This window comes from Nicotiana tomentosiformis, chromosome 3 (genome assembly GCF_000390325.3).
Source record: "Nicotiana tomentosiformis chromosome 3, ASM39032v3, whole genome shotgun sequence".
Taxonomy (NCBI): domain Eukaryota; kingdom Viridiplantae; phylum Streptophyta; class Magnoliopsida; order Solanales; family Solanaceae; genus Nicotiana; species Nicotiana tomentosiformis.
The window spans coordinates 87,289,960-87,304,569 of NC_090814.1; the positions used below are offsets into that span (position 1 = coordinate 87,289,960).

General features: G+C 39.9%; 1 protein-coding gene across 1 annotated transcript; it reads left to right on the forward strand.

Annotated features, from left to right (window-relative positions):
• The first annotated feature begins 7,329 nt into the window (after nucleotides 1-7,329).
• On the forward strand, nucleotides 7,330-7,797 carry LOC138908137 (uncharacterized). The gene has a single exon (XM_070198778.1). The coding sequence runs from the start codon at nucleotides 7,330-7,332 to the stop codon at nucleotides 7,795-7,797; it is 468 nt and encodes a 155-aa protein (XP_070054879.1).
• The last annotated feature ends 6,813 nt before the right edge of the window (nucleotides 7,798-14,610 follow it).

Consider the following 14,610-nt stretch of genomic DNA (forward strand, 5'->3'; position numbering starts at 1 on the left):
TCCTCCCACAACGACAGGTAATACTCACGATGATATTAACAATGTAGGTGACAACTCTCTCACGGCCATTCTGAAAAGGATGGAGGAAATAGAAAATGAGAACAACATACTTCGGGACCAAATGAGAGAACACCAAGAAAGGGTCGATAAAATACCGGGCGCTCCTTGCTGAAGAGAGACGTCGGTCGGTTCGTCGAGCAGTCGTACAATGATAGTGCTGCCCCACATGCTATACCGAAGACCTTTAAAATGTCGCCTTATCTAAAAATATACGATGGCACAACCGACCCCGAGGATCATGTGACCCACTACGTCACCGCCGTGAAAGGCAATGACCTCGCCAAGGAACAAGTATCCTCCATTCGGCTAAAGAATTTTGGCGAAACCCTCATGGGAGGCACATTAACCTGGTATTCGCAACTGACTACACGTTCCATCGAATCCTTTGAGGAAATAGACGATAAGTTCGTAATGGCCCATGTCAGGGCCAAGAAAATCGAGGCAAGAGTAAATGACATCTTTGCTATCAAACAGTCTCCGGGAGAGGGGCTGAGGGACTTCCTCGCCCGTTTTAACCGAGTAAAAATGACCTTGCCCAATGTATCGGAAGGAATGGCGGTAGCAGCTTTTCAAAACGGGCTAAGCAGAAATGGTTCAAGGGCGACAAGAAAATTATTAAGTCGACTTATGAAATATCCTCCAACAACTTGGGACGAAATACATAACGCATATTATGCCGAAGTCCGAGCAGATGAAGACGACCTCAATGGGCCGACCCATCAGCTGATCTCGGTGTAAGCAGAATCCAAAAAAGATCGAAGAAATGATATCAGAAGAGACCTTGTGGCCTCACGACCAAATCAGGAATGACATCTCCCATACATATGATCATCGGCAGCGGGGACGACGCTTCCATCAACTGTGTGAAGTTCACCACAACCCACAAGCTCAAACGGTTGATCACCCACGAACAGTATGATAAACTCGAAGAAAGTATCATATTCGATAAGTCAGATACCGACGGTTTGGCTTTCCCTCACCATGATGCTCTCGTTATCACTTTATGAATTTTAGATACTAACGTAAGATAGATTATGGTAGGCGATGGAAGCGGCTCGTGTATTATCCATCCTCGAGTACTCGCACAAATAAAACTCAAGGACAAGATAGTGCCACGCTGCATCACACTAACATGCTTTAACAATATAGTTAGGCGAACATCCGGCGAGATTTGTAATGACCCGACCGGTTATTTTGAGAGTATTAGCCCCAAACCCCTCTTTATTATTCCCTCTATTTCGTTTTTGGGTTTTGTGATTTGCCGGAAGGATTTATTTTTGGTTTTGGAGTGTTATGGGACACACAGTCCCTAAAATGGAAGTTTAAGTCGTAGGAATTGACTGTAGGTTGAATTGTGTGAAGACAACTCTGGAATGAAGTTTTGATGGTTCCAATAGCTTCGTAGAGTGATTTTGGTCTTAGGAGCATGTTCGGATGTTGAATTGGAGATCCGTAGGTCATTTTAACGTCTACTGGCGAAAGCTAGAAAATTGGATGATTTTTGTGAAGTTTGACCGGGAGTGGACTTTTTGATATCGGGATTGGATTTCGAATCCGGAAGTTGGAGTAGGTCCTTAATGCCATTTATGACTGGTGTGCAAAATTTGAGGTCAATCGGACTTGATTTGATAGGTTTCGACATCAGATGTAGAAGTTAAAGTTTTAAAGTTCATTAGGCTTAAATCGATGTGCAATTCATGTTTTTGGCATTGTTTGATATGATTTAAAGGCTCGACTAAGTTCGTATGATATTTTAGGACTGGCTGGTATATTTGGTCGACGTCCCGGGGGCCTCGGGTAGTTTTCGGATGGTTAACAGATTAATTTGGACTTGTGAGAATGGCTCAAGTGCACCAGTTATGGTGTAATCGCACCTGCGCAAGATTGATCGCAGGTGCGAGCTCGCAGAAACGAGCATTTGGGCGCAGATGCGGGGCTAGAGGAATTGGCATGTTGTCACAGGTGCGGTGTGAAGGCCGCGGAAGCAGAATCGCTTCTGCGAAAGAGTGATCGTAGAAGTGGACGGGTGCTTGGGAGGTATGTCCACAGAAGTAGACGAGTTTGCCCAGATGCGCACCCGCAGAAGCGGGCTTTGAACCGTAGAAGCGAAATTTGGCAAGGAAGCTAGGACCGCAGAAGTGGCTGGGAGGCCCGTAGAAGCGAGTCCGCAGGAGCGGATAAATAGACGTTAGGAGCGAGGGAAACCGCAGAAGCGGGTATGTTGTCGCTTCTGCGACGCTGCAGATGTGGCTAAGTTTTCGCTGGAGCGGAAGTGCTGGAAGAACGCTTAAATGCAAGGGTTCGCAATTTTTCTTCATTTTAAACATTTTGAGCTCGGGTCTTGAAACTTTTTGAGAGCATTTTCGAGGAATTTCCTGGGGTAAGTCTCTTGTTCTCATTTTTATCAATAATCTTGTTTACCCATTAATTTTTCTACATAGTTTGTGTGTATTTAAGGGGGAATTTGGGAGTTTGAGGCTAGAGATTTGGGGAGTTTAATTTGGGATTTGAGTGGCGACTTGGTGTTGGATTTTGATAAAATTGATATGGTTGGACTCGTGATTGAATGGGTGTTCGTATTTTGTGACTTTTACCCGATTCTGAGACGTGGGCCCGGGTTGACTTTTTGGGCCGAGTTTTCAATTCTTTGCTAAAGTTGTAGTTTCATTATTTAAACTACTTTCTTGTCGTTATATTTATAGTATGTAATTATTTTAGCTAGATTCCAGCTGATCGGAGTCGGAAAGTCGAGGGAAAGGCATTCTTATCGATTGATTGAGCGAGATTTGAGGTAAGTGACTTGTCTAACCTTGTGTGGGAAAAATGCCCTTAGGATTTGGTACTGTTGTAACAATTTGTGATATGTGAGTATCGTGTATGCGAGGTGACGAGTGCGTACACGGGCTAATTGTGGAAATTCTGGTTCTTGCTGAGTAGATTTCTTTTAAATTTCTTAACTAAGTTGCCTTAGCATGTGTAACTGTCATGTTAGCCTAGTATCGCATGTCTACGTGTCTTAACCTTTACTCAAAATTCGTGCAACATGCTTAGTTGAATTTTCTGTTTCCTTGATTATTAAATTCGGTCTTTAACTATAGGATTCCTTACTTTAAATTCGTTGCTCCATAATTTATGAGTTGCATATTTACTTTTGGGACTATGGGGCAGTACCTCGGGAGATCCCTCTGTCGTGCATATTTACTTTTGGGACTACGAGGCGGTACCTCGGGAGATCCCCCTATCGTGCATATTTACTTTTGGGACTACGAGGTGGTACCTTGGGAGATCCCCTTGTTACATATTTACTCTTGAGATTACGAGGCGGTACCTCGGGAGATCCCCCCTGTTGTGCATTTACACTTGGAGTTACGAGGCGATTCCTCGGGAGTGCCCCTGTTGTTTTTCTCTATTTGTTGTGTTGTTACTTTTCTGTACTTTCTCGTTGTTCATTTCTCAGCCACTTCATTGTATTATTATATTTTCTGCCTCGTTTCCTTTTATTCCAGTATAGCCCTGACCTGACCTCGTCACTACTCTACTGAAGTTATGCTTGACACTTACTGGGTACCGTTGTGGTGTACTCATACTACACTTCTGCACATCTTTTGGTGCAGATCCAGGTTCTTCCTACCAGACCAGATACCAGTGAGTTGGACTGTATGTGGAGACTTCAAGGTATATCTGCCAGCGTCCGCTGACCTCGGAGTCCCCCTCTATCCTTATTATAGTGTTTTCCTGATTCTCTTTAGACTCTAATGTATAGAGACACTTAATATTTCTCTTAGAAGCTTGTGACTTATTTCTACCGGGTTTTGGGAGTTGTAACTATTTAAATCACAATTTCTATTTATATATCATATGTTGAGATTTGAGTTCCGTTTATTATTCAGTTATTCCGCAAATTGTTAGGTTTACCTAGTCTGAAAGACTAGATGCTATCACGACATTCTATGAAGGGAAATTGGGGTCGTGACAAGATCACACTCCCCGTCTTAGCGGGTGGCGTCACTCTGGAAACCACATTCCACATCATGGACCAGGACATGACATACAACGCAATAATAGGGCGACCATGGATACACACCATGAGAGCCATCCCCCCCAGCTTGTACCAAGTCATCAAATTCCCAACTCCATGGGGAATATTTAGTATACGAGGGGAGCAACGCATAACCCCGGAATGCTACCGCATCGCCCTAGACTGAACGACCACCCCACAAACAAAGGATAAAGAAAAAGAGGCATATCAATCAACAGGGTCGAGGTCGGTATGCTATGACAGCGATGACATCATCAGAGACCCTGATATGGTCGATGCCGCAGGATCGACCATAGAGGACCTCAACCCCATTCAATTAGACAGCAACGACTGATAAGTGGGGATTTTGACTACTTATTAGCGCATTTTAGCTTTTATTTTAGTCCAAAAGCGTTTAATTGTGTTCCCGAAAACTAATAAAATGTGCTTAATTGAAGGAATATTGGAAGATGAACTTCCGAGATGAAATCCAACACAAGAAGGAGTAATCTGAATTTAAAGACATAAAAGGCACAGAAACTCAGAAGTGCGGACCACAGAATTCCATCTACGGTCGCAGGTTATAAAAGAAATTCCATAAGAGATTGGTGCAAAGTGCGGTCCGCACATGAATTGTGCGGCCGCAAAAGCTAAGCCAGAAGCAAAGTTCAGAGGAGATGCATTCCAAGTCTCCCAGAAGTGTGGACCACACAAAAATTGTACGGTTGCAAATACAATTGTGCGAGTCACAAAAGAGCAAGATGCATCCACAGTTACAATTCTGTGGACCGCCGAAGGAGTGCATTGCGTCCGCAGTTCAGAATTATGCGGCCGCAGATTTCCAATCCTGTCAAGCTGAAGAAAAGTGCGGACCGCACATGGAATTGTGCGGCCGTAGAACCTCCGAAAGGTCATTTTTGTCTGAAATTTCTAGCCCTGTATAAATAGATAAGTTTCACATTTTTAGGTTAACTTTTGACATCAACTGCTACAGTAGCCGTTTTCTTTTACTCTTTTTAGTAGTTTTTCATATTTTGAGCTATTTGAACATAGATTTTATCATTTTAATTAGCAACATGAGTTTAATTATCATTTCTTCTTCTATTTCTTCCATTCCAAGCATGAGTAGCTAGATGTTTACTAGGGTTGTGACCCAACCCTAGTGTGTAAAATTAATAGGTGTTTAATTTAATATTTATTTATGGTTGGGTATTTATTATTTAGCCTTGTTCTTGCTTTTATTTGTGAAATTAATGGTTGTAAATATTAGTTCATGCCTATTTGACTTGGTCTCTACTTGAGAAAGGGAGACTTGGTCTAGGAAAACTTGGCTAATAAAAAAATATGTCAATCGAGAGATTGATAAGCCCAATTAAAGGGTTGAACCTAGAGATTGTAACAATCCGACTTGAGCTTTTATCAATCCTTTTGTCCAATACCCATTTGGAGTTGAGAAAGTGAAATTGGGCAAAATCACTCTCTGACCGAGAGGTATTGAGTGGATAATTGAGTGTTGATAGCTATAATACACCCCCCGACTAATAAAACAAGTTTTAAAGTTTATATCCCATTAGGCAATCAACTAGGAAAAGGTCATAGCCCTAGGCTTTTACAACATTTGAAAAACAACAAAAATAATTTCCTAGTTTTATTTCTCAACTTGCAATCGTAGTTCAAATTAAGTTTCAAAACAACCAAATTTTGCGGAAGAGTAAATTTAGATATTCAAATTCACACGCTACTATATATACTACTAACTCCCATCTATAGCTCCATGCGGAATTCGACCCCGACTCTTATTGGGTACTATTATTGCATCGATCGTTTTCATAACCTCGAATTGAGGTGTGAACTTGGACGAGATCAATTTTTGGCGCCGTTGCCGGGGAGGAAAAAGCGGTGTTAACTATATATTTAGGTGTATTTTTAAAATATATTCTTTTTCTTCATTGTTACTAACGTGTTGAGAAATTGTAGGTGCAATATCATGGCAAACAAAGATCTCGGGAACATAGCTTTGGGGGATGTGGACATTGAGGATGATCAAATGGATGAGATTCCTCTTGAACCTCAAGCAAATAGACGAGGCCGAGTGGCTCAAGACAACGTACCTGCTCCACCCCTACCTCCACTACGAGCGGCTCCACACCAGGTGTTTTTAAAAAAAGGGTATGCAAGTGCTATAATCCCTCCCCGTATTAGGGCGGGCAACTACCAAATAACCAATGTGATTATCACTTTGCTCGTGCAACGAGGGTTCTTCACCGGTACACCAGGTCAAAATGCATATAAACACTTGAAGAGGTTCGTAGATACGTGTTTGGGGAGTAAACAAACTAATGTCTCCGAGGATGCTTTGAGACTAAGGCTTTTTCCCTTCTCTCTACGGGGGAAAACTTTAGATTGGTTGGAACGTTTGCCAAATCATTCCATTCATACTTGGGATGAACTAGCAGAGAAATTTATTTCTAAGTACTTCTCTCCCGGGCACATGGCTATTCTTCGGGATAAAATTCTAGCATTCAAGCAAGAGCCCAATGAACCACTACAAGAGATATGGGAAAAGTATAGAACAATTGTGAAAGAGTTCCCTAACAACGATATGACGGAGAACATGATGCAACAAACTTTAAATAGGGGGATCAATACCACCAACCATTGTGTAGTGAATTAACTTACCGGTGGAAACTTCATAACTACACCTTATGCGAAGGCGTGTGATATCTTAGATAAGATGGCAGATACTTCTTCGACGTGGGAACAATATGGGGCATGCCATGGCCGTTACTACAAGAAGTGGAAGAGGTGTGAATGCACCCACCTCAAGTCAAAGGCAACTTGTGGATGATGAGCAAGTTGTAGAAGAAGAGGAGATCTCATCCAATGTAGTGCAAGCAAATAATGAAGTGTAGATTGATATTGATGACACGGTGGAAGAGAATCAAGAGGAAGTGAACCCGTCTAGGGAGCATGTGATTGACATACCGGAACCGATAGTGCAAAAGGCTAAGGCACCATTGCCTAATCCACCTATTCCGTATCCTCAAAGGCTTGCCATGCAAAATGGCGAGAATCAATTCAAAAAGTTCATTGATATTATGAAGAGTCTCTCGATAAATGTGCCATTAGTTGAAGCCTTGGAGCAAATGCCCGGATACGCAAAGTTCATGAAGGACTTGGTGACAAAGAAGCGGTCGATGAATTTTGAAACTATTAAAGTCACTCACCAAGTGAGTGCAATTGTGCATTCGATGGCTCCTAAGTTGAAAGATCCCGGTACTTTCACGATCCCTTGCACAATTGGAAGTGCCGAGTTTGCCAAAGATCTTTGTGATCTTGGGGCGAGTATCAATTTGATGCCCTATTCGTTTTTCAATACCTTAGGAATTGGGCAACCAAGACCCACATCTATGAGATTGCAAATGGCCAATCGTACAATGAAGAGACTGTTAGGGGTGATTGAAGATGTATTGGTTCGTGTCGATAAGTTCATTCTCCCAGCGAATTTTGTTATTCTTGATTGTGAAGTGGACTATGAGGTGTCGATTATTCTTGGAAGACCTTTCCTTGCTACGGGGAAGGCACTTGTTGATGTGGAAGCCGGACAACTCACTTTCCAGTTGGGTGATGAAAATGTAGTGTTCCATATGTGCAAATCTATGAGGCAACCGAATAGCAATGAAGTGTGTTCATTCGTGGACATTGTGAGGACTTTGTGACCGATGTGATTATTGATGATACAAGTGTCGCGGTTAATGTGGGTGATATGTTGGAGGCCGTCTTGCTCAATTTTGATGATGACAAGATGGATGGCTTCATGGAATGTGTTAATTCTTTGCAAGGAATTAGGTCGTACAACTATGCACCCCTATGGCTGTCCAATGGGACGGGACGTCCCGTACCGTCCCACTTAATTTTAAACGGGATGGCCCCATGTTAAACGGGACACGGGATGGGACGAGATGGCCATTTCGTCCCGTTTATCCCGTCCCATTTCGTCCCGTTTCGTCCCGTCCCGTCCCGCCCATCCCGTCTGTCCCGTCACGTCCGTCCCGTCCCGTCCCGCGTCCCTTTTTTTTATAATTATAGTCGTTGGGCAACAGCTATAATTGCAAAAATAGCCGTTCCCAACGGCCAAAAACGGCCATATTTGGCCCCCCACTCCCACCAAAACACCCCCTACCCCCAAACTTTTAATATAATCCCTAAGTTTATTAAATTACATTTTGGCCCTATTTTCTACTATAAATACCCCAATCCTTCTTCATTTCTTCCCACAAAAATAAATTATTCTCTCTCAAATCCCTTTCATTCTATCTATATTATTCTCTCAATTTTCTTGCAATCAAGTGATAAGTTTCAAGTATTTGGACAAATATTTGGAGTAACTTTCAAGCTTCAAATTAATTTATCAAGTATTTGGAGCAATAGTTTGGGCAATTTCTTCAAGTTTCAATATTTAATCACGGTGCACTCATTCCATCTCCTAATTTTAATATATATTTTTTGCGCATTATTTTAGTGCTTAATTTTTGTTTTTACTTTACGTGTTCTATTTTCGTATTTCATTTGTGTTTTTAATTTTTGTGTTAACTTTTTAAATTTAATTTCGTATTTAAATTATGGCTCCTAAAAATGTATTTGGCGTATTTAAAAAAACTAGTAAAAAACGTATTAAAGGTGAAAGTAGTAGTAATCCTAATCCTAGTCCTAATCCTAGCCCTTCTCCTATAATTAGAAAATATATAGATGAAATGACTCATGTTGATGAAACTTTATTTTCCCAACCCCCCGCATGTTATAATATTAATTTCGGAGAACAACTAGATCATGAAACTTTACAAAGACAATTCGGCAAGGATATTTTTATTGAGGACAAAGAAAATGAGGATGAAGAAAATGAGGAAGAAGAATTAGATGAAACACCCACTAGTCCCGCAACACAAGCTCCAACTCAGAGTCAATCTCGATCTGGAGCTTTACCCCCTGTACCTCCTGTAAGGGGTAAGCCTAAGGGTGAACGTCCCAAAACATCACTTGTATGGAAATTTTTTAAACATGATAAAGTCAATCAACGTGCTACATGTGAAATATGTAAGCAACGATTTGTGCACACCAAAAGTGGTGGGACGAGGGGGGTTATCTAGGCATTTAGGTAGGGACCACAAAGCTTTATGGATGCAAGCTAAAATAGAAGCCGGGCAAATACCGGATCCTAGCACTGGTACTAGCACTCCTAGTATATCTGGCGGGGGTTCTAATTTTTTACAACAACAGCTTGACCCTGCTTCTAGTACGATTTTATGCCCATATAACAAAGATAGAGATCGTGAGAACTTAGCAAAAATGGTAGCTGTATGTGGCTTACCTTTTTCTTTTCCTTCTCACCCTGCTTTTGTTCATTATATACAAGAAACTTATAATCCTTCTTTTCAAGGTTTTCTTAAGACTACAGTTAGAAATGATGTTTTTAAATTTCAAATCGAATATCTTCAGTATATTCGTTGTATATTTTTTCACTTAGATTGTAAAGTGTCTATCACATCTGATATAGGTCGTAGTCCTAATGGTTGTGATTATTTAACTGTTACATGTCATTGGGTTGATCATCACTTGAACATGCAAAAATGTATTATTGGTTATAAATTTGTTGATTCAAAACACACTGGAGCATATATTGCAACTACTGTTCTACAAATACTTAATTTTTATGGACTCATTGATAAAGTTTTAACTATCACCTTAGATAATGCTTCTGCTAACACAACTGCAGCAACTAGCTTAAGAACTAGATTTTGTCCAATTAATCCGGTAATTTTTCATGTTAGATGTGCATGCCATATTTTTAACTTGGTTGTAAAAGATGGTATTAATTTATTTTCTGATGCTTGTAGTAAAGTACAACATGCTTGCGGCTATATTTTTCGGGCTAATAAAGCTAGTAGAATTCGTGAATTTGCTCAACAATGTGCTAGTGCTAACCATCCATATAGAAAAGTTCCAAAAGATGTTTGTACTAGGTGGAATTCTACTTATGAAACGCTTAAAGTTGCTTATGATTATCGGGTGCCTATACAAAAGGTATTTAATATGCATAATGGTATCCCCGCTGATCAAATTATTGATTCTGATTGGGATCAGATCAAAGAGCTTACTAAATTTTTATAAAATTTTTATTATGCTACAAAATAATTTTCTGGTATATATTATCCAACTATTACACAAATATTATGGTATATTTGTGGAATTTCTGTTGTATTTGGTAAGTATAAAATAAATCCAACTTATGCACCGGTGTCACGACCCCAAATTCCCTCCGTAGGATGTCGTGATGGCACCTAGTCTCTAAGACTAGGTAAGCCTATCAATGCGGAATAATAAAAATATCTGAAATAAATAAACTACAATTCAAACAATTTCAACTCCCAAAACCCGGTAGAAATAAGTCACAAGCTTCTAAGAATTTATTCTTAATGTCTCTATATGTCAAGGTCTAGATAAAATATAAGGAAGCAACATAAAATGATAGAAGGGGACTCCGGAGTCTACGGACGCTGGCAGATATACCTCGAAGTCTCCGTGCGCAGGTAACTCAATGACGTCTAGGCTGGTAAAATGTACCTGGATCTGCACAAAAAGATGTGCAGAAGCGTAGTATGAGTACACCACAACGGTACCCAGTAAGTACCAAGCCTAACCTCGGTAGAGTAGTGACGAGGTCAGGTGAGGCCCTACTGGAATATAATAATGGCATGGTAAAATGTTTATCAATGTAGTAAAATAAAATGACATTGAAAATGAATCAAATAATATGTCACATTTACTGACACCAAATAATTGCAAATAATATCTCGTAGAAATCAAAACAGAATTTCCTTCAACTTTATGAAAATTACAATAATAATCAAAGGCAACTACGGCCATAAATCAATATCAACAAGGGCACTCCCGAGGTACCGCCTCGTAGTCCCAAATCATAAATAAATTCACAATATCTCATTTTCTTATATCACAGCGGGAGCCTTCACAATTTATTTAAAGAAAATATTTTTTTCGAAATAGCATCCCGCGTTTTAGCCACCCTTATCACACCGCATGACTTCTAGTAGTTCCCCTACTAGCCACGCGTATCAAGCCACCCTTATCTCACCGCATGCGTTTCAACACCCAGACCTTATACCACCGCATGCGTATCAATATCACAATATATCACAATTTGCACCTCAAGTGCTCAAATAATTTAACTTGCCAAAATAATTCAACAACAATATTTTTCCACAATAAAGAGCTCACGGCTCATGCCAAAATAAATCATCAATAATAGTTTGCCACAATAAAGAGCTCACGACTCATGCCAAAATAAATCATCAATAATAGTTTGCCACAATAAAGAGCTCACAGCTCATGTCAAAATAATTCATCAATAATATTCTTCCACAATAAAGAGCTCACGGCTCCCTCACAATGAGTATAAAAATATTCAGGAGTAAATAATTTAGGAAAATAATATTTTAAAATCTTTACTACGTTGCTTCAATATCAAGTTTAAAAATGTCAAATACTTCATATTAATAATATTTAATTTAAAGAAAATCAACCTTCAAATAATGCACAGAATAAAAGAAACCAAGTTTCAACTAAACAGGTAAAACAATTAGTAAGAAAAGATCAAACAAATTTGAAGTATATATCTCACATCAATGATGAAGAATATAACAAGATAAAATAATTTAATAAATGCGCAACAGTGATCTACACAATTTAAAAATATAATCTTTCGCAATTTAACCCGTGTACACACTCGTCACCTCGTGCACACGACTTTCAACACATTTCAATAATCACATCAATACCAATCCTAGGGAAAATTTTCCCCACACAAGGTTAGACAAGTCACTTACCTCGACTTGCTCCAATTTAACCAAGTATTATGCTTTTTCCTCGATTTTTCGACTCCGATCGACTCGTATCTAGTCATAATTAATTCGATACAGTCAACAAAAATTATAGTAATCACTTTCATAAGAAAATATTGCATTTTCACTAAAATTCGAAATTAGCTCAAAATTTGCCCGTGGGGCCCACATATCGGAATCCGGCGAAACTTATAAAATCCGACAACCCATTCAATTACGAGTCCACCCATACCAATTTTACCAAAATCCGATAACAACTCGACCTCCAAATCTTAAATTTTCGTTTTTGGAAGATTTTGCAAAAATCTTGATTTTTCTTCCATAAATTCACGGATTCATGATGTAATTGAGTATGGAATCATGAAATATAATCAATATAGGATAAGGAACACTTACCCCAATGTTTTCCCTTGAAAATCGACCAAAAATCGCCCAAGAACCGTGCTCCAAAAATCCAAAACGAAATGAATGAAATGACCATTTTTGGTCCTTAAGTTTCTGCCAATCCGTCACTAAAAGTCCATTTTTCGTCACTAAAAGTCCACTAGAAACAGCTCTACCAGTCTTACTTCAATCGATCATAACTTTATGTCCAAATGTCCAAATGATAAATGGTTTAACTTTCTGGAAACTAGAATCCACCGACTAAAACTTTCATGTTTTGCAATTATTCCGATTCCTTATGAATTGCGAGATATAAGCTCCCAAAGTCGGCTGCATGCATCAGACTTTCTGGCGAAATTTCCGGCGAAACTGCTCTACCAGCCTTCATTCAATCCATCATAACTTTCTGTACAAATGTCCAAATAATGCATAGTTTAACTTTCTGGAACCTATAATCCAATGACTACAACTTTCATGTTTTGCGCATTTTCTGATTCCTTATGTATTGAGAGATATAAGCTTCCAAACTTGGCTCCACGCACGGAATTTCTGCAACAGAAATTTCTGCAAACAGAAATTTCCAGCACTTTGTCCGAAATCCAATCCGTTTACCTTCCGAAATCCACCCGAGACCCTCGGGACCTTAACCAATTATTCCAACATGTCCCAAAATACCATACGAACTTAGTCGAGCCTTCAAACTACATCAAACAACATCAAAACGACGAATCGCACCTCAAATCAAAATCAATGAACTTTGAACTTTCAAATTCTATATCTTGTGTCGAAATATATCAAATCAATTCGGAATGACTTCAAATTTTGCACACAAGTCATAAATGATATAATTGAGCTATGAAAATTTTCAGAATCAGATTTCGACCCCGATATCAAAAAGTCAACCCCTCGGTCAAACTTCCCAAAAATTCAACTTTCGGCATTTCAAGCCTAATTCTACTACGGACTTCCAAATAAAATTCCAATCACGCTCCTAAGTCCAAAATCACCATACAGAGCTGTTGGAATCATCAAAATTCTATTCCGGGGTCGTTTGCATATAATTTAACATCCGGTCACTATTTGAACTTAAACTTTTAATTTTTTATCAAAATTCCATATCTCTGGCTAGGGACCTCGGAATTTGATTCCGGGCATACGCCTAAGTCCCAAATCACGATACAAACCTACCAAAATTGTCAAAACACTGATCCGAGTCTGTATGCTCAAACTGTTGACCAAAGTCAACTCAATTGACTTTTAAAGCTCTAATTCACATTTAAATTCATTTTTCACCTGAAAACTTTCCGGAAACTTTTTACGGACTGCACACGCAAGTCGAGTAATGATAAATAGTGCTTTTTGAGGTCTTAAAATACAGAATTAATTATTAAATTTAAAGATGACATTTTGGGTCATCACATTCTCCACCTCTAAAACAAACGTTCGTCCTCGAACGGAGTTAGAAAAAGTACCTGAGCTAGTGAATAAGTGTGGATAACAGCTGCATATATCAAGCTTGGCCTCCCAAGTCGCCTCCTCGACCGGATGACCCCTCCACTGAACCTTTACATAAGCAATGTTCTTTGACCTCAGCTTTCGAACCTGCCTATCTAAAATAGACACTGGTTCCTCAACATAAGATAGATCCTTGTCCAACTATACGAACTGAAGTCTAACACATGAGACGGATCGCCGTGATATTTCCAAAGCATAGAAACATGGAATATCGGATGAACCGCAGAAAGACTAGGTGGTAGTGCAAGTCTGTAAGCCACCTCTCCAACTCTCTCAAGAATCTCAGAAGGCCCAATATACCTAGGGCTCAACTTGCCCTTCTTCCCGAACCTCATCACACCCTTCATAGGCGAAACCCGGAGCAATACCCGCTCACCAACCATGAATGCAACATCACGAACCTTCCGATCCGCATAACTCTTCTGTCTAGATTGGGCTGTACGAAGTTGATCCTGAATCAACTTAACCTTTTCCAAGGCATCCTGAACCAAGTCTGTACCTAAAAGTCTAGCCTCGCCTGGTTCGAGCCAACCCACTGGAGACCGATACCGCCTACCATACAAGGCCTCATACGGAGCCATCTGGATGCTTGACTGGTAACTGTTGTTGAAGCAAACTCTGTAAGTGGTAAGAACTGATCCCAAGCACCCCCAAAATCTATCACACACGCACGAAGCATATCCTCCAGTATTTGAATAGTGCGTTCGGACTTTCCGT

Coding starts and splice junctions, on each gene's coding strand:
- LOC138908137 (XM_070198778.1), top strand. CDS start 7,330: ATGGCTCCTAAGTTGAAAGATCCCGGTACTTTCACGATCCCTTGCACA.